Source organism: Triticum urartu, chromosome 7A (assembly GCF_056163025.1).
Source record: "Triticum urartu cultivar PI428250 chromosome 7A, HENAU_Tu73, whole genome shotgun sequence".
Taxonomy (NCBI): domain Eukaryota; kingdom Viridiplantae; phylum Streptophyta; class Magnoliopsida; order Poales; family Poaceae; genus Triticum; species Triticum urartu.
Window position 1 is genome coordinate 645,494,587 of NC_141879.1, and position 23,264 is coordinate 645,517,850.

Below are 23,264 nucleotides of genomic sequence, written 5' to 3' on the forward strand. Positions count from 1 at the left end.
TCAAACTGTTTAAAGTTATCCATACACTTCATGTAGTTAAACGGTTTGGCGTGTATCGGATTCACATATAAGTTTTTGAGGGGTCAATGATCGAATTAAGTTTTAAAAAGCGTCATTTAGTAAAAGTAAGTAAAACTAAAAGTAAGTAAAACAGATGCCTCGTCCATACCTAAGAGCATCTCGAGCCGTTCGGCTCACAGGGTGTCGAAAAAGAGCCGCCTGGGGGCGAGTCGGCGCTAGATTGACGTGTGGGGGCGATCTCGTTCCCAGTCGTCGGCCCACAGGTCGGCCCGGATTCGGCGATGTTTTGTACGAATATACACAAACTCGCGAACTCGGCGAAACTTCATTGAAATTTGTATAAAAAACACGGAAATATACAAACTACGCCTAAACTACCACTACTAGAAAAAGGGCTACTAATGACGCACCAGTTTTGCCTACTAATGGCGCACTACTGGTGCGCCATTAGTATCACGCCACTAGTATTTCTTACTAATGGCGCACCACCGGTGCGACATTAGTATCTGATATACTAATGGCGCATCACGCAGTGCGCCATTAGTATAGAACACCATGCGCCATTAGTATCTGGCATACTAATGGCGCATTGTTGGGTGATGCGCCATTAGTATGAATATTAGGGTTTTTTTTACTTTTCTGAATTTTGCACAGGTTACAAAATATATTATTGGACAGAATATAGACAGCACCCCACAACAAAAGCAGATTCATCGAATACAATAGAAGATTAGTCTCCGAATACAATTCATCATATTAGTCTCCGAATACAATTCATCATATTAGTCTCCGAATTCAAAAGACCGAACAAAGATAGAACATTACAAGTCTCGAGACCGCGAGTAGCGAGTTTGTCGGAAGTAATATTAATCCTAACAAGTCCTACTAATCATCATCATACAACTTCTACTCGTTATTAATAACAAGTCATACGATTATCATCTTGATAGTCATCGAACCAACCCTACTTAATTGTTCTTAGCACATGATCATCAGTATTAAGCAGGACCTAAATACCCTATTTAAGCTAAAATAGCATAAAACAATATAGACCCTGACTCTCCATTATGGAGAATGGAGAACATCCTGTCTCCAATTCTTACGCTTCGCTTCCTTTTGCTTCCAAGAACCTCCTTACGACTGTCCATACATTTTTTCCATCCTTTGATTTTCATGTCTCCACTTCTTTTAAAAATCTCGTATGGACAGTTGAGATTCGTAGGATGACCTGGCTGTATGTTCAAAACATTAAGACTACCTTTCTTATACATCAAATGGGGCACACAATTCTCTGGGATTATCTGTTGAAAAACATAGTAATAACTTCATAGTTAGCAATGATGTATTAGTTTTAGAAGTATGCAAAAGATGCACGGATGTCGTAATAGTAAAAATCTTACCAGGGTATCTCCATGGTAGTCACCGTAGTTTAACACATGCACTAGTGGCACGTATTTACCATAATGTTGAGGAGTTTGATTGTGGATATTGTAATTCTCAATGTCAGTACAAAATCCGACCAGATGATTTTTCTCCTTGTAAGTTGTTAATTCAGAGCCATCGGTGTAGTGGGTTTTGTCTACCATCTCTCGCACATTCTTTGAACAATAAAAATAAGCTGTCAATGGAAATAAGTTGTCAACTATTTTGAAATAAACAATATAAATTAGCTAATAACTATGTTTGAGAAACTCACATAGCGGTAGAACTGGAGGCGTATCAACAAGGACCCAAATGTCCATATTGTCTTGGTTGATGTCAGGATTACCAAGATCCATGGTGATAAGCATACCCTCATCAAAACCATACATCTTGCAAAATGCTTCCCAATTTTTGCAACCAAAATGGGTTACGCTCTCAGAATTATATAGATTTACTTCAAAGTCCACATCGTCATGAGTCCTTAGGTGAATTTTCTTTGTTTCAGAAATTTCATGGTCTTCAAAATCCATCCTCTCCAAGACATAGCGTCTTGCATGGCATGGGATAAGCTATACTCAAATTGTAAAAGATGAAAATTACATGTTGAAATAGTTGAAGTCATGCTTAATTATGAAAATAACACTTGTCATCGTTGTGTACCGTTTCAACTTCAAAGGTCTCCTCGAGCTTAATGCTGAAGCGCCGATCATCGTCTAGGTGAGACATGTCGCACAGACCTCGATCGTCGTGGCACCAGTCGCACTCCCCCGGGAGACTTTCATCGTTCGATGACGACATATCCTACGTTCATAATTCAAAACTACATCATTTAGGATTTGTCGACACCGAGGCATCCTAAAAGCTAAGCTTTTATCATTTAGGGTTTGTCGATGCCGAGGCACCCTAAATGCCTAAGCTTTCATCATTTAGGTTCTTATCGACACCGAGGCACCCTAAAAGCCAAGCTTTTATCATTTAGGGTTTGTCGACGCCGAGGCACCCTAAAAGCCTAATCTTTCATCATTTAGGTTCCTATCGACACCGAGGCACCCTAAAACCTATGGTTTAATGCAGCAAGAATAAATGGGCAGTTGATCCTACTTAATTAAGTACTAAGATACCCCGGCCCATGCATTAGTCGCAAGTACCCCATATGTCCTATTTTTAGCAAAGTCATGCTAAAATTCACGGAAAATTTCAGCATCTTTGCTGAAAATAGGACATATGAAGTACCGAATTTGCCGGAACGGAAGTTAATCGACATTCCGGCAAACTCAAGGCCTCTCGGGGTACCTGCAAATTCATCACGACATAATGGTCGGAGACAAAACCCAGCAAACTAGCAAGATGGTCATCATCTTTGCAAGTCATTACTTGTCAAACGCAGAAGTGCATAACACAAGCTCATCGACATAGACACACATAAGAGTCGCACAACAACATAGACATTGAACATGTGCAGAGATCACAATCAACAAAGGTTTACATCAGGTGTATTTCAGACTATTATTCCCATCCCAAGAAAGCATCGACTTCAGAATATCCCCTTTTCAAAGAATGTGTTCTGTGATGAAAGCACTAGCGAATCATGTTAAAGCTAACCCCTACTTTTGACCCTCAACTATAACAACCGCATGCAGTACAGAGAAGTGTTGATGCAGGCATCAAACATTATAATGCCGCAGGGCAAGGTCTCAAGTTACATGATCAGTTGTGCTTGACTGAAAATTTTGACAGGAAAATTTTGACTGAAATTTTGACTGGAGTAACAAAGGCATAACAGTAGAAATTACAGGTGTAGATTGCTCTGTTCAACAAACTTCCTATCAGTCCAACAATGTTTCTGAATCTAAACTTTTTCAGTTAACAGAACCTAAACCTGACAATGTTTAGTTAACAAAAAGGGGGGAGGGGAACCGGTGCAGCTCACCGAGAGGAAGACGATGGCGAGCTCGTGCGGGGCCAGGGTTGACGAGGTGACGCGGATCGACGGTGAGGCGTCGGTCTCGTAGAGGCATCGGAGACCTTGCCCTGCGAGACAGAGAAGGGGCCGTCGGCCCCGGCGCAGGCGGGGGGCAAGGGGAGGAGGAGGAGGACGGTCGGGGGGGCGTACGGTGTTGCGTCGCTGCTCGGCGCCGACGGCGAGGAGGAAGGCGAAGACGTTGAGGGTCAGGGCGGCGGGGGTGGGGGTGCGGGGGCGGCGGGGGTGGAGTCCGGCAGGGGTGGGGGCGCGGGGGCGGCGGGGGTGGGGACGCGGGGGCGTGGGGGCGGCGGGGGTGGAGTCCGGCGGGGGTCGGGGCGGCGGCGTCGTGGGTCTGGCGAGGGAGAGAGGGACGAATGGGATCTGGCGAGGGAGAGGGAGGACTTAGCTATAGGGGGGAAGCTTACTAATGGCGCACCACCCGTCGGTGCGTCATTAGAAATCGTGTTTTAGATAGCAATGGCGCACCCACCGCCTGTGCGCCATTAGAAATCTTTTTTTACATAGCAATGGCGCACCACCAGGCCGGTGCGCCATTAGTATATTTATTTTTTATTTTTTAATAAATGAATATGAATATGAAACAGTAATCCATGCATTTAAATAATTATTGTGTATTTGTATTCTGATAAATATTTGTTAGTTATTATGCCTGATTTATAGAATGATTGAAACTAGTTTAGTGGGTAAACCAAGTTAAGATTATTTGTGGTGATGTTATAAATAATTTTTGTTAAGAATGTTAGTAATTGTTTAAAGGTTTGTTCTTGCATACATAATTTGACCAGAGCGGGGGGAGGGTGCGGGGGGTGCTCTTCGGCGGCGGTGGAGCGGGGGAGGGTGCGGGGGGTGCTCGTCAGTGGCGATGGAGCGGGGGAAGGTGCGGTGGGTCGTCAGCGGCGGTGGAGCTAGCGGGGGATGTCGTGGTTCTAACTCTGACAGTGATGTAGGGGGGTGAGTATGGAGAGGCGAGATCCTAGCTATTGGGAAGTTGTTACACGCGAGGTTTACGAGTTCAGGCCCTTCTCAGAGGAAGTAATAGCCCTACGTCTCGGAGTCCAGAGGCGGTCGACTGGATTATGCGTGTATGAATTACAGGGGTGCGAACCCTTCCTACTAAGGAGGGGGGTGGCTTATATAGAGTTCGCCGACCCCCTCCTGCCCTCAGTAATGCAGGGTTTTAAAGTACATTTAAGATGGGGCGTTACTGGTAACGTCTCTAATAAAGTGATGTAATGACCATGAAGACTACTTAACAGCTGACCGTTTGCCTACGGAGTGACTGTAGATCTCCTGGCAGTCGAGTGAATAGCTTCATGGTCGAGTGGTAGCTTCTTGGTCGAGTGAAGTACCTTCAGTTCGATTGATGGGTGATTTCTTCTAGGGATGTCCTTGGGTAGGACTCTTTTGGTCAGGTCCGTGTCCCTACCCTAGGTACATGTCTTCATCATTAGCCCCCGAATGGATCGAGGTTAGAGTGGGGAAAGAGTTGGAGATCTTTCCGACTGGTTCTTCGGGCTATGTGAGCGCCTTGTTTCGGGACAATAGTCACGGATGACGTTGCCAACCTTTTTCAGTCGCCTTGATCCATTCCAGGCCTTCCGTCGAGTGAATTCCTTTGTTTGTGCCATACCGAGTGCCGGCGCGATCGGGGTCTTCTGTTTTTGGCAAGCGGTTCTGCGGCCCGCGGATCTCACGAGATTTGGATTTTGGGAAGCGCGCGGGACGGGAGTAGCCGCAGTAATCGGAAGTGAAAAAAGCGGAAACTCCTCGATCCTCGCGTCGCCTTTTTCGCCACGTACTGCGCGCGCGTCTGTTGCGGGATTTGACTGGGCTGCCTGGGCCTACCGGTCAGTCACTCGGGAGCAGCCCCTTATAAGTTGCCGGCTCGGGGTTTCCAAGCCGCGCGCTTCTCTTCTGCTTCCTTCTTTATTTCTTCCTCTCTCCCTTCGCCAGCTCTCCTGCGACCCTCGGCCGTACCCTAGCGCCGTTAGCCCGTGCGAGACCTCGCCGGCGACGATGGTGAAGGGCAAGACCACTGCTTTGGAGCGCGCGAAGAAGGCGGCGGCGGCGGGGAAAGGGAAGAAGTCTTCGCGAGGTGGATCTTCCTCCCGGACCACCCTGCCCAAGGGTTGGATTCAGGGCGATTGGATGCCATCGGTGCTCCGGCAGGAAGATCTCGACGACATGGTCGAGGGAGGAGCCATTCCCCACGAGGCCGCGCGTCTTCCGGGGAGGGAGATTGAGCCGCAACCCCGCGATGGTGAGTGCGTGCTCCTCGCCACCCACATCGACCGAGGGTTTTCTCTGCCTCCCCATCCATTCTTCCGGAGCTTCTTGAATTTCTTCGGAGCGCAGCTCCATCACTTTACCCCCAATTCCATAGTCTACCTTGCCGCGTTCATTTCCATGTGCGAGGCCTTCCTGGGTTGCCGTCCGCATTGGGGGCTTTTCAAGCATATCTTTACTTGCCGCTCTCAGTCGGTGAAGAAGGCCAAGTCGAGTGACGAGAAGACGCAAGTCATCCAGTTGTGCGGGGGTTTGGCGATCCAGACGAGGGGGAAGAGCTGTTTCCCCTCTATCACCTTCCCGGAGTCGGTCCGTGGCTGGCAGTCGACCTGGTTCTACTGCCAGGACCAGGCGACCCCCGGGCAGTCGACCGGTCTTCCTCCTTTTTCACTCGACCGAGCCGAGAAGCCTATCTCTCTGAAGGTCACGCCGGAGGAAAGTGCCCAAGTCAAGGTATTGGCGGGTCAAGTGGTTGAACTTGTCCGTGAGGGGGTGACTGGGATGGACCTGTTAGAAGTCTTTCTTCAGAGGCGCATCCAACCGCTCCAGGCGCGAGACCATCCGATGTGGCTGTATTCTGGCCTTGACGACACCACTCGGATCCACCCGGAGGAGGTCACCGATGAGATGCTGGAGGGGTGGCTGTCAAGCATCACGGGGAACAAAGACAACCCCCGAGGAGCCAGAAGGGTGATTCCACTCGACAACTCATATGAAGTGGATCAGGTATGTCTTTGTGTCGGATATCTAGCCTTCTGTATTGGTCTCCTTTGTATAAGTCGACTGACTTTCGTCCTGTCCGTTGTCCTCCAGGCTACCACTGAGATGTACTCGACGCCCAGCGGGGCACAAGGGCCGACCGAGGAAGGTGAGGGGAGCGGAGGCGAGAGCGGGGACGACCAGGTCGAGTGGGAGTCCGACGGTGAGGGAGAGGAGGGCGACGACATCTTCTCCAGTGAGGAGGAGGAGGAGGCTGAACCCTCCCGCCCGGAGGGACGGTCCAAGCTCGCCCACGATCCAGCGCAGGAACGTGGCAAGGCGGCCGCTCCTGTTGGGCGGTCGTCGAAACGCCCTCGGACTTCTTCTCCTCCGCCGACTGGGAAGGCTCCCAAGCACCCACGAACGGTGCCATCTAAGCCGCCCAAGGCCTTGCCCAAAATGAAGATAGATGTTCCCACCATTTCAGGGTAACAACAACACTTGCTTTCCTTTGTCGACTGTGGACGGATCCTTGGTCGATTCACTGGGCCAACTGACTAACTTTTGAGATTTGCAGTGGTGCAACTTCTGAGGTCTCCGCCAGGAACGACGACCAAGAGATGGAGGACGCTGTCACCTCCAACCCTGGTACGATCACTGCCGTCCTGCTTACGAGTCGACTGAAGAAGGTGTTGGTCGATTGAATGTCTTCCTTGCAGCTCTTCCTCATGTTATCGACCTCCCGGACGACGACGACACACCACTGAAGGTGAAGAGGAAGAAGAAGGTGTTGGCTGGCAAGGCTCCGCAATCCACTCCCGCGCCTGAGGCTGCAGTTCAGGATGATGGCGAACCCACTCGGGCTTCCGTGACTTTCGCCGTTCCTTTGACGAGTGTGCAGCCTTCAGCGTCGACTGCAGATCCGTCTTCGCTTTTTGCTGCGTACCCCGTCCCTGAGGATCAAGCGGCTGCTGCGAAGGAGGCCGTACGCCAGGCTGGAGTCATGATGGAGCAGGTAAAAGTGGCTCGGGAGGCTTGCCAGGCGGCTTACGACGCAAGCTCGGCTCTTCAGAGCAATGTCCAGGTCAGTCGACTTCAACACTTGGTCTGTTTTGGTATGTTCTTTGAAGAATCTCTTTTCCGAAGATCTTTAAGTTTGTACACCCACTGGGTGTTTTTGCCAATTCTTGGACGAGTGGGGGCATGCTAAGTGCACCCACTGGGTGTAGTCCCCGAGACTACGGTCGACTGCTGGCAGTCGACTGTAGTCTTTTTAAATTGAGTCGTAGTTGAGTTTCTTCGCTCTGTCTGATCGGGTCGTGCCGAATGGAACCTCGTCGACTGCGGGCAGTCGACGTCTTTTCTCTTTTTTTTACTGTGGGGGCACGCTGAGTGCACCCACTGGGTGTAGCCCCCGAGGCTACTGTCGAATGTTTTGCTTCGGCTGTAGTCTTAGAAACTATGTTATTGTCTCTTAACTGCTCGGAAGCAGCTTGTCTTGGACTCGACTTTAGGGAACGGTCGAGTGGGATAGGAACCGGTGGGGGCACGCTAAGTGCACCCACTGGGTGTAGTCCCCGAGACTATGGTGGACTGCTGGCAGTCGACCGTAGTCTTAGTATTTACTGCCTTTGTTGCTTTTTTCTTTTTACTGAAATTGTAACTCCTCCTCTTTGACTTCAGAAATCTTGTGATCTTGGGATCCGCTTGGCTGACTTGGAGAAGCACCGAATTCAAATGAACCTTGATCTGGAGCTGGCCAGGACAGAACTGCAGACGGTCAGAGACGGGGCCGCAGGTAAGACGCCTTTGTCGACTGGTTAGTTTTTAGGCTTGAGTATTTTCGCTTTCTCCGACTCAATCATCATTTTTTGCAGAAAAACTGAAAGAAGCTCTGGCGAAGAAGGATCAGGACTTGGCTGCTGCCCGTAAGGAGGCTGATGACAAGACCGCTCTGGCCGCACAGAAGCTAGCTTCGGTCGACCACTTAGAACAAGAGTATACCAAGCTCAAGACCGCTCTGAATGAAGCCAACAGGGAGTGTTCACGTTGGAAGAAGGAGAACCTCACCCTGAGCGAGAAGCTGGAAGGCCTCGTTCGCGGGAGAAACGACCTGGAGAGCTACTTGGGGAGCCTCGCCAAGAAGTTGTACATCAAGCTCGAAGGTGCACAATCAGTTCCGACTGGTTCTTTTTGTGTCGACTCAGTTTTATGAAATTTGACTTATCCTTGGGCCGTGCATGCAGAACTTTGCCAGAACTTCGAAGAGGAGACCGGGCGGATCGAGACAGGTTTGGATCCAATCAACTCTCCGGTGCAAGACGAAGCTGCCATGAACCTGCTCCGACTGGAATCCCGCGTTGACGGCGTCGTGGATTATTTGGCTCGACTGAAGGTCGCCATGACGCGGATCGACCTGACGCTTTGGCCAGAGTCCACGCTCCAGAACGATCTCGAGTCTCTGATGACTCGACTCAACGGAATCCCTGATCGAGTGCAAGAGTGGAAGAAGTCTTCAGCTCGGTGTGGTGCCGATGTGGCTCTGTCTCTGGTCCGCGTCCATTGCAAGGAGGCGCGGGAGGAGAAGCTGGCCGCCATCCAAGTTGCCAACATGCGGAAGCACAACTTCCAGGACTTCATGGAGACATTTATTGCTGCTGCTACCCGCATCGCAGATGGGATCGACTTGGATGAGTTTGTCGCTCCTGCCAGTCCCCCTCCTCCTGAGGAATGAAAAAAAACTTGCCTCGGGATACCGAGTGTATTTTGAAATCCGTTAAACTCTGCCTTAAATTTTCCTCGGAATGCCGAGTGGAAGTGTAACAGTTAAACTCTGCCGAGTTGTGGGCTCGAGTACTTCGATCTGAGGTCTCTCAGATATTTTAGGCTTTATTTGAACTTGATTTGTCGTTGAATCTCTTTGTGGATGACCCGTCGAGTTGGATTTGATCTTCACTCGAAATAACTTTGTGGTGCAGCTCCGAAGGGGAAGGTGGCAGTCAACCTGCCTCTCGTCGTCCTTGGGACACGAGAAGTGGTTCATACTTAGGCGAGTGCTGGGCTGCAGCTAAGCCTCCGAGTGGGAGGATTGCTCTCCACTCGGTAGGATTTTTCAAACTTAGGTGAGTGCTGACAGCAGCTAAGTCTCTTCGTAAGAGAACTTAAGCGAGTGCTGGACTGCAGCTAAGCCCCCGAGTGGGAGGTTTGCTCTCCACTCGGTAGGATTTTTCAAACTTAGGCGAGTGCTGACTGCAGCTAAGTCTCTTCGTAAGAGAACTTAGGCGAGTGCTAGACTGCAGCTAAGCCTCTGAGTGGGAGGTTTGCTCTCCACTCGGTAGGATTTTTCAAACTTAGGCGAGTGCTGACCGCAGCTAAGTCTCTTCGTGAGAAAACTTAGGCGAGAGCTGGACTGCAGCTAAGCCCCCGAGTGGGGGGTTTGCTCTCCACTCGGTAGGATTTTTCAAACTTAGGCGAGTGCTGACCGCAGCTAAGTCTCTTCGTAGGAGAACTTAGGCGAGTGCTGGACTGCAGCTAAGCCCCCGAGTGGGAGGTTTGCTCTCCACTCGGTAGGATTTTTCAAACTTAGGCGAGTGCTGACCGCAGCTAAGTCCCTTCGTGAGAAAACTTAGGCGAGAGCTGGACTGCAGCTAAGCCCCCGAGTGGGAGATTTGCTCTCCACTCGGTAGGATTTTTTCAAACTTAGGCGAGTGCTGACCGCAGCTAAGTCTCTTCGGAGGAGAGCTTAGGCGAGTGCTGGACTGCAGCTAAGCCCCCGAGTGGGAGGATCGCTCTCCACTCGGTAGGATTTTTTCAAACTTAGGCGAGTGCTGACCGCAGCTAAGTCTCTTCGCAGGAGAGCTTAGGCGAGTGCTGGACTGCAGCTAAGCCCCCGAGTGGGAGGATCGCTCTCCACTCGGTAGGATTTTTTCAAACTTAGGCGAGTGCTGACCGCAGCTAAGTCTCTTCGTAGGAGAACTTAGGCGAGTGCTGGACTGCAGCTAAGCCCCCGAGTGGGAGGATCGCTCTCCACTCGGTAGGATTTTTTCAAACTTAGGCGAGTGCTGACCGCAGCTAAGTCTCTTCGCAGGAGAGCTTAGGCGAGTGCTGGACTGCAGCTAAGCCCCCGAGTGGGAGGATCGCTCTCCACTCGGTAGGATTTCTTCAAACTTAGGCGAGTGCTGATCGCAGCTAAGTCTCTTCGTAGGAGAGCTTAGGCGAGTGCTGGACTGCAGCTAAGCCCCCGAGTGGGAGGTTTGCTCTCCACTTGGTAGGATTTTTTTTGAACTTAGGCGAAACGGGTTCGCGGCTAAGTCACCCACTGGGGGTTCTTGTATGTAAACAGAAGTGACAGCAATCATTGGAACACTCTTGACTTTGATAAAAATGAACTGCGGAAGTTTCTCTTATTACATCTTTGTGGGAAGGAACTTAAGTGTAAAAGGGGCGGAGTAGTTCCGCATTCCAAGCTCGCGGCTCGTCAATCTGGCGATCAACATTGTAGAGGTGATACGCTCCGTTGTGGAGGACTCTGGTGATGATGAAGGGGCCTTCCCAAGTAGGAACAAGCTTGTGTGGTTTCTGTTGATCCACTCGGAGGACCAAATCTCCTTCTTGGAAGGCTCGACTCTTCACATGTCGGGCATGGAATCGACGCAAGTCTTGCTGATAAATGGTCGATCTGATCATGGCCATCTCTCTTTCTTCTTCCAGGAGGTCTACTGCATCTTGCCGAGCCTGTTCTGCTTCATCTTTGGTGTAAAGCTCGACTCGGGGAGCGTTGTGAAGGAGATCACTTGGCAGAACGGCTTCGGCTCCATAAACAAGAAAGAATGGGGTTCTTCCAGTCGACCGGTTAGGGGTGGTCCTTAATCCCCACATAACTGACGGAAGCTCGTCGACCCAGGCACCTGCTGCGTGCTTGAGATCACGCATTAGCCGAGGCTTTAGTCCTTTGAGGATCAGACCATTTGCTCTTTCAGCTTGTCCATTCGACTGGGGATGGGCGACCGACGCATAGTCGACACGAGTGCCTTGAGAGGCGCAAAAGGCTCTGAACTGGTCTGAATCGAAGTTTGACCCATTGTCAGTGATGATGCTGTGAGGGACTCCATATCTGAATGTTAGTCCTCTGACGAAACTAACAGCAGTGCCAGCATCGAGGTTCTTGATGGGTTTAGCTTCAATCCACTTGGTAAACTTGTCGACTGCCACAAGCACATGGGTGAAACCGCTCCTGCCTGTTCTCAGAGGACCGACCATGTCCAGTCCCCAGACAGCAAAGGGCCAGACGAGTGGAATGGTCTTCAGGGCTGATGCGGGCTTGTGGGACATGTTGGAGTAGAACTGACACCCCTCACACTTGTCAACTATCTCCTTTGCCATCTCATTTGCTCTTGGCCAGTAAAATCCCGCTCGGTATGCTTTGGCCACAATGGTTCGGGAGGACGCATGGTGACCGCAGGTCCCCGAATGGATCTCATCAAGGATCATCTGACCTTCTTCCGGAGTTATGCACTTCTGACCGATTACAGTCGCGCTTTCTCTGTACAACTGCCCCTTTATGACTGTGAAGGCCTTAGATCGGCGGACGATCTGTCGAGCCTCTTCCTCGTCCTCTAGGAGCTCTTTCCTTAGGATATACGCGATGTATGGTATCGTCCAGTCGGGAGTGATGGCCAAGACTTCCATGATCAGGTCGACCACAGCAGGAACTTCGACTTCAGTCGGATCTGTGGCACTTTTCGGTTGTGGGGCTTCTTCTGTGAAAGGATCTTCCTGGACTGACGGCGAGCGGATGTGCTCCAAAAACACATTGCTGGGAATGGCTTCTCGCTTGGAGCCTATCTTTGCCAGGTCATCAGCTGCTTGGTTTTTCAGTCGGGGGATGTGATGAAGCTCTAACCCCTCGAATTTCTTTTCTAGCTTTCTCACTGCATTGCAGTAACCAGTCATAGCTGGACTTCTGACGTCCCACTCCTTCATCACCTGATTAACCACCAAATCTGAGTCGCCATAGACCATGAGGCGACGGACGCCGAGTGAAATGGCCATGCGCAACCCATACAAAAGTGCTTCATACTCTGCTTCGTTGTTGGAGGAATCGAAGTGAATCTGGAGAACATATCTGAGCTTATCTCCTCCGGGAGAGACTAGCACTACCCCAGCACCGGAACCATTCAGCATCTTAGATCCGTCGAAAAACATGGTCCAGTGCTCCGAGTGAACTTGAGTCGGAAGTTGCTGTTCAATCCACTCGGCGATGAAATCTGCGATTGCTTGGGACTTGATAGCCTTCTTTGCTTCAAACTTGATATCTAAGGGAAGGAGTTCAATCGCCCACTTGGCCACTCGACCAGTTGCATCTCTGTTATGCAGTATCTCTGACAGTGGGGCGTCGCTGACGACTGTAATGGAGTGGTCAGAGAAGTAGTGTGCAACCTTCTTCGTGGTCATGTAAATCCCATATACAAGCTTCTGGTAGTGAGGGTATCTTTGTTTTAAAGGGGTCAAAACTTCAGACAGATAATAGACTGGGCGCTGAACTCTGAAGGCCTTTCCTTCTTCTTCCCGCTCGACCGTGAGTACTGTACTGACAACTTGTCCCGTGGCCGCAATGTACAGCAGCAGAGGCTCTTTGCTGATTGGGGCAGCAAGCACCGGCTAGGTGGAGAGCAGAGCTTTGAGTTCTGCGAACGCTGCGTCAGCTTCTGGAGTCCACTCGAACTTGTCAGACTTCTTCATCAGTCGGTAGAGAGGCAGTGCCTTTTCACCGAGGCGAGAAATGAATCGACTTAGGGCGGCCAAGCAGCCTGTAAGCTTTTGGACATCGTGCACGCGTACAGGACGCTTCATCCGGAGTATGGTGCCAATTTTCTCAGGATTGGCGTCGATCCCTCGTTCGGAAACAAGAAAACCGAGTAACTTTCCTCCTGGAACTCCGAATGTGCACTTTGATGGATTGAGCTTGATATCATACCTCCTGAGGTTGGCAAAGGTTTCGGCAAGGTCAGCTCGCAGGTTGGAACCTTTCCGTGACTTGACCACAATATCATCCATGTATGCCTCCACATTCCGACTGATTTGAGTGAGTAAACACTTCTGAATCATTCTCATGAACGTGGCTCCGGCGTTCTTGAGGCCGAACGGCATGGTGACATAACAGAAGCATCCGAATGGGGTGATGAAAGCTGTTTTGATTTCGTCGGGTCCATACAGACGGATCTGATGGTATCCAGAATAAGCATCTAGAAAAGACAATCTCTCGCATCCCACAGTCGAGTCGACTATTTGGTCGATGCAAGGGAGAGGAAAATGATCTTTTGGGCAGGCCCGATTGATATGTTTAAAATCAATGCACATGCGAAGTGACTTGTCCTTCTTGGGGACCATGACGACATTGGCGAGCCACTCGGAGTGGTAAATTTCTCGGATGAACCCTGCTGCTAAGAGCCGAGCCACCTCCTCGCCAATGGCTTGCTTCTTCTGGACGGCGGACCGTCGAAGATGTTCCTTCACAGGCTTGAATTTTGGGTCGACCCGTAGACGGTGCTCAGCCAGCCCCCTGGGAACTCCAGGCATGTCGGAGGGTTTCCATGCGAAGATGTCCCAGTTCTCACGGAGGAGCTGGATGAGCGCTTCTTCCTATTTGGAGTCAAGCGTCGTTGAGATGTGAGTCGGGGCAGCATCGGGGTCGGTCGGGTGAATGTCGACTGTTTTTGTTTCACCGGACGACTGAAAAGCTGATTCTGAAGCAGGCTTCTTGGCTCGTAGCAACTCGCTTGGGTCGGCAGTCTTTTGGTACTCTTGCAGCTCGACCACTGCCATCTGAGCATCTGCAATCTTTGAGCCCTTCTGAAAGCACTCTTCCGCCTTCTTCCGATTGCCTGTGACAGTGATCACACCTTTGGGGCCAGGCATCTTCAGTTTGAGGTACACGTAACATGGCCGGGCCATGAAGCGTGCGTAAGCTGGCCTGCCCAAAATGGCGTGATAAGCACTTTGGAAGTCCATGACCTCGAATGTCAACTTTTCCTTGCGGTAATTCTTTGAATCACCGAAAACCACATCAAGAGCGATCTGGCCGAGTGATTGGGCTTTCTTCCCAGGAATGACTCCATGGAAACTCATGTTACTGGTGCTGAGTCTGGACATCGGAATGCCCATTCCTTTCATTGTTTCAGCATACAGTATGTTCAGGCCACTGCCTCCATCCATCAGGACTTTAGTCAGTCGAGTGCCTTCAACAATTGGGTCGACCACCAAAGCTTGCCTCCCAGGGGTGGCAATGTGCGTCGGGTGATCAGACTGGTCGAATGTGATGGCAGTCTGGGACCACTTCAGGTAACTGGGTGTTGCCGGGGCAACCATGTTCACCTCTCGGTTAATGACTTTTAATCGACTTTTGCTTTCGACATCGGCAAAAATCATCAGGGTGGAATTGACTTGGGGGTATCCATCGTCGCTGTCTTCCTTGTCCTCGACCCTGTTCGACACTTTTTCCTTATCCTTGGACTGCTTTCCTTGGAACTGCTGGATCAGGAGTCGGCACTGTCGAGTGGTATGCTTTGGGTAAATAAAATTACCCTCTTCATCCTTCTTGGTGTGGATGTGACATGGCAGATCCAAAACATCATTCCGTCTTGATCCTTGACTTTTTTGGGCTTCCAGGTGCCCTTGGGTTTTCCCTTGAAGTTTCCCTGGGCTACGGCCAGGGCCTCTCCAGGAGCGGCTGGCTTGGCCTTCCGCTTCTGCTTCCGACTGGAATTGCCTCCAGTTTCTTGGGCGATTGCTTTCTGCTTGCCACTCCGGAGTCGATCTTTGTCTTCTCCGTTAGCATACTTGGTGGCAATCTCCATCATCCGATTCAGAGACATTTCTCCAGTTCGACCGAACTTCAGATTCAACTCCCTGTATTTAACACCTTCCTTGAAGGCACACACTGCTTGATGGTCTGGCACGTTCTCAACCGAGTGATGCAGCGTGATCCACCTCTGGATGTATTCCCTCAGAGTTTCATTCGGCTTCTGCACGCAAGACCGCAGCTCGGTTAGGCCTGCAGGCCGCTTGCATGTTCCTTCAAAGGTTGTGATAAACACTCGGGAGAGGTCCTCCCAAGTGTAAATGCTGCTGGGTGCCAACTGATTTAGCCATGCTCTGGCCGAGCCCTCTAACATGAGAGGCAAATGCTTCATGGCCACCTCGTCATTGCCACCGCCAATCTGTACAGCTACTCGGTAATCTTCGAGCCAGGTGTCAGGCTTAGATTCACCGGTGAACTTGCCGATTCCAGTCGCCAATCTGAAATTGGGAGGTATCACTGCGGCTCTGATGGCTCGACTGAAACACTCTGGCCCTGAAGCACGTACTCTGCTGCTGGCAGGCGCATCTCTGTTGTGGCCTTCTCGATGAGCTCTGTTCCTGTCAACCAAACCTTGAACGAGGATGGATCTTGCATCAAAGCCTGGGTCTCTGGGGTCGACTAGAATCCTCTGCCCAACACTATGAGGGCGTCTGTCATCTTGCCGTCGAGGCGCATATGACCCAATCCTCGGGGGAGGGGTTGGCACTCGACGTCGATCATCACGGTCGAATCGGTGATCATACTGCTCATTCCTCCTGTACTGATCATGCTGGCCACCACGTCCCTCACGCCTCGGGGGCGATCTCGGGCTGTGAGCTGACTCGACTGTATCTGTTGCGACAGACCGACTGTGAATCCTATCCCGCGACTGAGAGACAGCGGAATTCTGGTCTCCCGCAGCCCGGAGCAATGCTCTGATCTGTAACAAGCCCCTGCCAGCCTCCGACTGGGAGGGCTGAATCGATTCTGCTATACGGGCCGCGGCGGCCAGATTCTGAACTGGGGTTCGATATACCTGCGTCGGCGGGAAGAGCTGGCGTCGACTAGACTCGGGAGCCCGCTGACGCGCTTGCTCGTCGAGTGCTCGCTGGAGATTCTCCAGTCGAGTGAGCTCGGCCAAGTTGGCCAAACGCGCGTCCTCTAAGGCCCGGGCCTCGGGGGTCTCTCTGACGATAGGAGTGCGGAGCGCATCCATGTTCCGGCGGCGAAGCTCCTCTCGCTGCAATGACGTGAGAGGTTCGGGGAGATACTCGTCGTGGGGATGCGACGGATCGCCCCCACCCGCGCCTCCATCAGTGCGAGGGAAACCAGGGGGACTGTGTGTTCCATCGACCGCCAGAACCTCAGCCGCTGGATCGCTGCTGTCGCACTCGGATGCGGTCTCCATGGAGCCAGTCGACAGGTCAAACAGGCCGTAGAGGGATTCGACGGGCTCGATGGCCGCGACTTGCGGGGCTGCCGATTGGCGGGCCACGGCGTGCCTCACCCACCGCTGAAGTCTTGACCGACCGGAGCGCTTGCGCTGGTGGGAGACCGGGCGGGGAGACGATACGGGGGCCGACCCATATTGGGTCGACGGTTGCCGCAGGAGGACGCCACGAACGCATGCGCGGAAATGTGTCGCACCGCGGGCGGGGAGCGCGTCGATGTCGAGCGGTGCCTCCTGAAGCCAGGCGAAGTCGTCGACGATGAAGGTGAGCGCGCCGAGACGGATCTCGCGGTCCTCCACCAAAACTCCGCAAGAAAATATGATCAAAGGGATCGAGAAAAATCACAACTTCTCCAACTAAGCGCTAAGATTCTTGCCCCACGGTGGGCGCCAACTGTCGTGGTTCTAACTCTGACAGTGATGTAGGGGGGTGAGTATGGAGAGGCGAGATCCTAGCTATTGGGAAGTTGTTACACGCGAGGTTTACGAGTTCAGGCCCTTCTCAGAGAAAGTAATAGCCCTACGTCTCGGAGCCCAGAGGCGGTCGACTGGATTATGCGTGTATGGATTACAGGGGTGCGAACCCTTCCTACTAAGGAGGGGGGTGGCTTATATAGAGTTCGCCGACCCCCTCCTGCCCTCAGTAATGCAGAGTTTTAAAGTACATTTAAGATGGGGCGTTACTGGTAACGCCTCTAATAAAGTGCTGTAATGACCATGAAGACTACTTAACAGCTGACCGTTTGCCTACGGAGTGACTGTAGATCTCCTGGCAGTCGAGTGAATAGCTTCATGGTCGAGTGGTAGCTTCTTGGTCGAGTGAAGTACCTTCAGTTCGATTGATGGGTGATTTCTTCTAGCGATGTCCTTGGGTAGGACTCTTTTGGTCAGGTCCGTGTCCCTACCCTAGGTACATGTCTTCATCAGGGGAGGGTGCGGGTGGAATCAAGATCGAGATGGAGGGTGCGGGGGGTGCTCATCGGCGGCGGTGGAGCGGGGGAGGGTGCGGTGGGTCGGCGGCGGCGGTGGAGCTAGCGGGGGAGGGTGCGGGTGGAATCGAGATTGAGATGGAGGGTGCGGGGGTGCTCGTCGGCGGCGGTAAAGCGGGAAAGGGTGCGGTGGGTCGTCGGCGGCGGTGGAGCTAGCGGGGGAGGGTGCGGGTGGAATTGAGATCGAGATGGAGGAGATCGAGAGCGAGTGTCCTAATGAATTCAAAAATGCCCATAAAATTTAAAGATATTCATGATATCAAAAAGTATCTGTCTTGATGATATCAAAAAATATCAAAAAGTGTCCATAAAATTTCGCGATGACGTTTGCGCCATTAGCAGTTTTGCAAATATATATATAGTGTTACTATTTATCACCAGGGTGCAGAATAAGTTATTCTTCACCCAAGGTAATCTTATGATTATTTCATAATTAAATTATGTTTCAAATTCAAATAGTTACATTCCTATTGATTAACTACGTAAAATTTGACATAAAAAATAAAAATATAGGTCATAAGACAAGAAAATTTACAGTTTATGTGTATTTTAGACTATATTTTTACGTCTGTAATTTTACATAACATAAAATATTTTTTACGACGGTTATATATTTTCTTACGGTCTCTTTTTGCGTTAAAAATAAGACAAAACTTACAGAACGTAAAATTATAGTACATTGATGATACAATAGAGGAGGTGAAGAATAACTATTCCTCACTATTCGAATCAGCGAAAAACGGACTCATGGAATGGGATTGGACCGAATTTTGGACGCGGGTGGAGATGCTCTAACGTGGCTTGCAGCAGGCGCCCCGTTTCTTCCCCACCCCGCACAAGGTGCCAACCGGAGGTGCCGCGATCAGGGCGCGCAGGACAAACAAGCCTGACGGAAGTGCTTCGATCACCGCCACTGAGAGCTTGCAGGCCAAGCCGAGCTTTCCTTGGCCCGGGGCTCGCCGTGACGTAACGCCTGACGCGCATGACCGAGACCCGCCGGATTATTCTAGATTTGATCGACTGACGAGTGTGCGACCACACTGGCACAGCTAGCCCAGCCCTTCAATGCGTGAGATCCAAGTAGCATACGCCTCTGGATTCTAGAAGGATAATAATCAATGAGTACGTGTCACGCCAGCCGACATGTATTTAACCCCTCCCACCACAGCCCACACATGTAGTACGAGCGGCCGTGCTTCTCCTGGATTTCCTCTCCTCCACCGTACCGATGGCGACCGAGGGCCTCCGGACGCTGCTGGCGGACGCCGCTCGCTCCCCGTGGGGCGTCGCCGGCGCCGCGGCGGCCGTGGCGCTGCTGTGGTTCGCCGCCTGGGTCCTGGAGTGGGCGTGGTGGACGCCGCGGCGGCTGGGCCGGGCGCTGCGGGCCCAGGGAATCACGGGCACCCGCTACCGCCTCTTCACCGGCGACATACCGGAGAACGCCCGGTGCAACGCCGAGGCCCGGTCGCGGCCCATGCCGCGAGGTGACCACGACATCGCCCCCCGCGTGCTGCCCATGTTCTCCAACGCCATTAAGGAGCACGGTAAGCTTTTCAGTCCTGAAATCCTGAAGTTCTTCATTTTTTGTGGCGTCAGGACGAGTAGTGCCTGCGCTTTGAGCCATCTGCTAGCATCGCTTTGCGTCGGAGCATGTGCTTGTTGGGAGATTAACTTAAACTGGGCTGCGCACTAACAGTTGTCGGAACTTCTTTTCAGACGCTTTGAACTTTCCTGATATAAAACCATGTGCTCAATCTAAGCCATTGCTACAGCCAGTTAACGCGGGACCCACATGTCATAATTCTGCTTAACTGACCAATAAAAGCAATTTCGTTTTTTTTGTGACCCGTTAGTCCTAGATTTGTGGTTTTGTGATACCACAGCCCCAAGAGTAGTGTATTTGTGCAATCTCTCCTTTTCTATTCTTCCAGGGATGTGCTCTGAATCTCTGATACACTGCATAGCATGTTCGGCATGAAAGACAAAAGTCATATGTTTGTGGGATATTTCATATTTGCGGGCATGTATCTTGCTAGAGCTACTAACAAACCACATCATGCACTTCAATTGTCATATCACAAAATATCTTTCTCGCATTTTTTTAACAGAACAGAATATCTACTGTATTTCCGAATGCAGGGAAAGTGTCCTTCACTTGGTTTGGCCCAACGCCAAGGGTGATGGTTCCAGACCCGGAGTTAGTGAGAGAAATTCTGTCCAACAAGTTTGGACACTTCGGGAAACAGAGGAGCACCCGCATTGGGAGGCTGCTAGCCAACGGGCTTGCAAATCATGAAGGCGAGAAATGGGCAAAGCACCGAAGAATCCTCAATCCCGCCTTTCACCATGAGAAGATAAAGGTACCCGTTCAGTGCAAATTTCTAGTGGCTTCCAATATTTTCTCACTTCGAGTCGCAACATGCATGGGTAAAAAAGATGCAGGATAATGCGCGCTTTTCATAGGCCGATGTGTTTCGTTTGCAGAGGATGCTGCCAGTTTTTTCTGCTTGCTGTGAAGAGATGATTACAAGATGGGAGAATTCGATGTCCGCTGACGGATCGTGTGAGATTGACTTCTGTCCTGAGTTCCAGAATCTTACCGGAGATGTCATCTCGAGAACAGCATTTGGTAGCAATTTTCAGGAGGGGATGAAAATATTCCAGCTGCAAGGGGAGTTAGGTGAACGGCTGATACAGGCATTTCAGACACTTTTTATCCCAGGCTACTGGTAAGTTCTTTTCTTGCACAAAAAACAAAAAATCCTTCGATTTGCAGACATGAGTACTTATAAACTTTATATCACAAGCTCGTAACGTTTCTAGCAAATGGAGTAGTGCACTGCATATATGGTCTGTGACATTTGACGAAAAATAGGTATTTTAGGCACATGCAGTTTAACTCCCCTTAGAGGTGCTCAAATGAAATTTGAAAGGAAACTACTAGACTTTTTTTTACAAAGTGAAAAGTTCGTTGAAAAAAAAAAGGCTGATCAAAGGAACATTTTGTCTTTCGACGGTAAAGATAAATAGTACTCCATCTTGTAAACTAATATAAGAACTTTTAGATACAGAGCGAGTAGCAACCAAGATTTTCTTTCAAATGCTGACATGTCAGAACATTTTCAGGTTCTTCCCAACAAAGAACAACAAAAGGATGAGAGCAATTGATCGTGAGATCCGCATGATTCTGCGAGGCATTATTGGGAAAAAGGAAAGAGCTATTAAAAATGGTGAAGCTAGCAGCGATGACTTGCTAGGATTGCTCTTGGAGTCAAATATGCAACAATCAAATGGGAAGGCAAATCTAGGACTGAGTATTGAAGATATAATTCAGGAATGCAAGTTATTTTACTTTGCAGGTATGGAGACAACATCTGTCTTGCTCACATGGACACTAATTGTGCTAAGCATGCACCCAGAGTGGCAAGAGCAGGCAAGAGAGGAAGTGTTGCATCACTTTGGAAGAACCACACCAGATTTTGAGAACTTGGGTCGCCTTAAGATTGTAAGTGCGAAATTGATGATAATGTGATGTTTTAAGTTACAACGGTTGGAATAATGTTCTTGATCTTGTGTACTATTTTGCAGGTTACAATGATTTTCTATGAGGTTCTTAGGTTGTACCCGCCAATAACCTTCCTTACGCGAAGAACTTACAAGGCAATGGAGCTTGGCGGCATCAAATATCCGGCAGGCGTGAACCTTATGTTGCCCATTCTGTTTATCCACCATGACCCTGATATTTGGGGAAAAGACGCAAGCGAATTCAATCCACAGAGGTTTGCTGATGGCATCTCAAATGCAGCGAAACATCCGGCGGCATTCTTTCCTTTTGGAGGGGGTCCTCGGATATGCATCGGCCAGAACTTTGCGTTGCTGGAAGCAAAGATGGCTCTGAGCATCATCCTCCAGCGCTTCTCGTTCGAGCTCTCGCCGTCCTACATTCACGCACCGTACACCGTGATAACCCTGCAGCCGCAGCATGGTGCGCAAATTAGGCTGAAGAAGATATGAGCATGCTTTCTCATGGGGCAGTGAATGACTGAATGTTAGCTTTTGGCTGAATAAACATAGCAACTAGTTCATGTTGTAGTCGCAAAAAAATAGGTTTACTTTTGTGTACTCTTTTTTGAAATAACTGAGCGAATTGAAATAGTAGTTTCAGTTGAATTGCTCGTTTGCTTCAGTTCATAATAGTACTGCAGGTCTGTAACTTCCATTCAATGGAACTCCTATCATGATGCTCGCAGAAAAAAAGCTCCTTCTATCAGGCTAAAGAAAAAATGACACTGAAAAGTCTTTCTTACACTGGAGTTGTTTACCAGAAATTGTCTGCATTATAACTGTGCTCAATCAAAACTCGGCATGAATCCAAAGGGAGAAAAACAAACCTGGAGATAGTAGTTTCATGTATGCACTAAAGAAGAATTAATTATAACTATGCTCAATCAAAGCTCAGCATGAATCAAAGGGAGAAAAACAAACCTGGGGATAGTTGTTTCATGTATGCACTAAAGAAGAATTAGAATACAGATAAAGCTCAAGAATGCCTTTCATAGATCGAATTCGAAGCTTAAAAAAACCAACTGGACAAAAAAGAATGATACCCCACTATACAACGACTGTAGGTATGCCTTTTGTCTATCAAGTTGACAAACTGCTAGTATTCGCGAAAAAAAGGAAATTGCTCCTCTACCATTCTGAAAGATCAATTTCTCTTATCTCAGGCACACAAACCAAATACATATGTAAACTGGGAAATTATAGGTAAATTTGTGAAAACTTTGATGTACTTCCATGCAACAGGAGCAACAGCTAAAATTTACATATTACAGTTTTTTTTCTAAGAGACCAAGGATTACAATCTTTTCATGGGTATGAATCCTACACAAACAATTGGACATTCACGCACCCTTGTTCTAGCATTTGCGCAAAACAGACTTAGGGGGTGTTTGTTTTCAGGGACTTTTTGGTGTAGGGACTAGAAAAAGTCTCTCTTAGAGACTTTTTAACCAAACAGGAGGGACTACTAGGGACTAAAAGTTGCTTTTTGGGACTAAATGAAGAAGACTCTCAAGGAGAGTCTTTTTTGGGACTTTTCCAATAATACCCCTCCATGCACCCATTGGCCTGCCGCCCCATGGTGTTGTTGGTTGTTATTTTTCTGTATACTAGGGGTAACATGGTCATTTAATAACCTCTAGGGACGGACTAGGGACTTTTTACTCTTTGGAAACAAACAGGGAGGGACTTTTTAGTTGGGACTAGAAAAAGTCCTAGGACTTATGAACCAAACAGGGCCTTACACGCTGGTTTAGCTGACTGGTATGCAACTGAGTTTAGATGCAGGTCACCACAATAAAGGTGTCATTAGCAGAAAATCACCCCTTTGCAATCTGTGGCAAACTTTACCGTACGCAAAGACCAACACTGGCAAACAATACTGATGATAAATGTTAATTGCTTTGATGACGTCACTAATTGTTCGAGCCCGTCAGTCAGACTGAGTTGGCAAAAAAAGTGCCACGAGGGCACCTGTTGAGTGTGCCGAGGAGCTGTGCCAGTCCGCCGTGG

At 49.8% G+C, this 23,264-nt stretch overlaps 1 protein-coding gene across 1 annotated transcript; it reads left to right on the forward strand.

The window, feature by feature from the left end:
• The first annotated feature begins 18,860 nt into the window (after positions 1-18,860).
• On the forward strand, positions 18,861-21,860 carry LOC125519098 (cytochrome P450 CYP72A616). Its single transcript, XM_048683980.2, has 5 exons — positions 18,861-19,234; positions 19,830-20,050; positions 20,175-20,419; positions 20,817-21,195; positions 21,279-21,860. Exons 1-5 carry the CDS (start codon positions 18,919-18,921, stop codon positions 21,702-21,704), a joined length of 1,587 nt encoding a protein of 528 aa, XP_048539937.1. The 5' UTR covers positions 18,861-18,918; the 3' UTR covers positions 21,705-21,860.
• Positions 21,861-23,264: the final 1,404 nt, after the last annotated feature.

Bases quoted from the DNA above. Each gene is read 5' to 3' on its own strand.
- LOC125519098 (XM_048683980.2), top strand. From the start codon at position 18,919: ATGGCGACCGAGGGCCTCCGGACGCTGCTGGCGGACGCCGCTCGCTCC. The intron at 20,420-20,816 runs GTAAGTTCTTTT...GAACATTTTCAG, and splicing joins CTTTTTATCCCAGGCTACTG to GTTCTTCCCAACAAAGAACA. The intron at 21,196-21,278 runs GTAAGTGCGAAA...ACTATTTTGCAG, and splicing joins ACTTGGGTCGCCTTAAGATT to GTTACAATGATTTTCTATGA.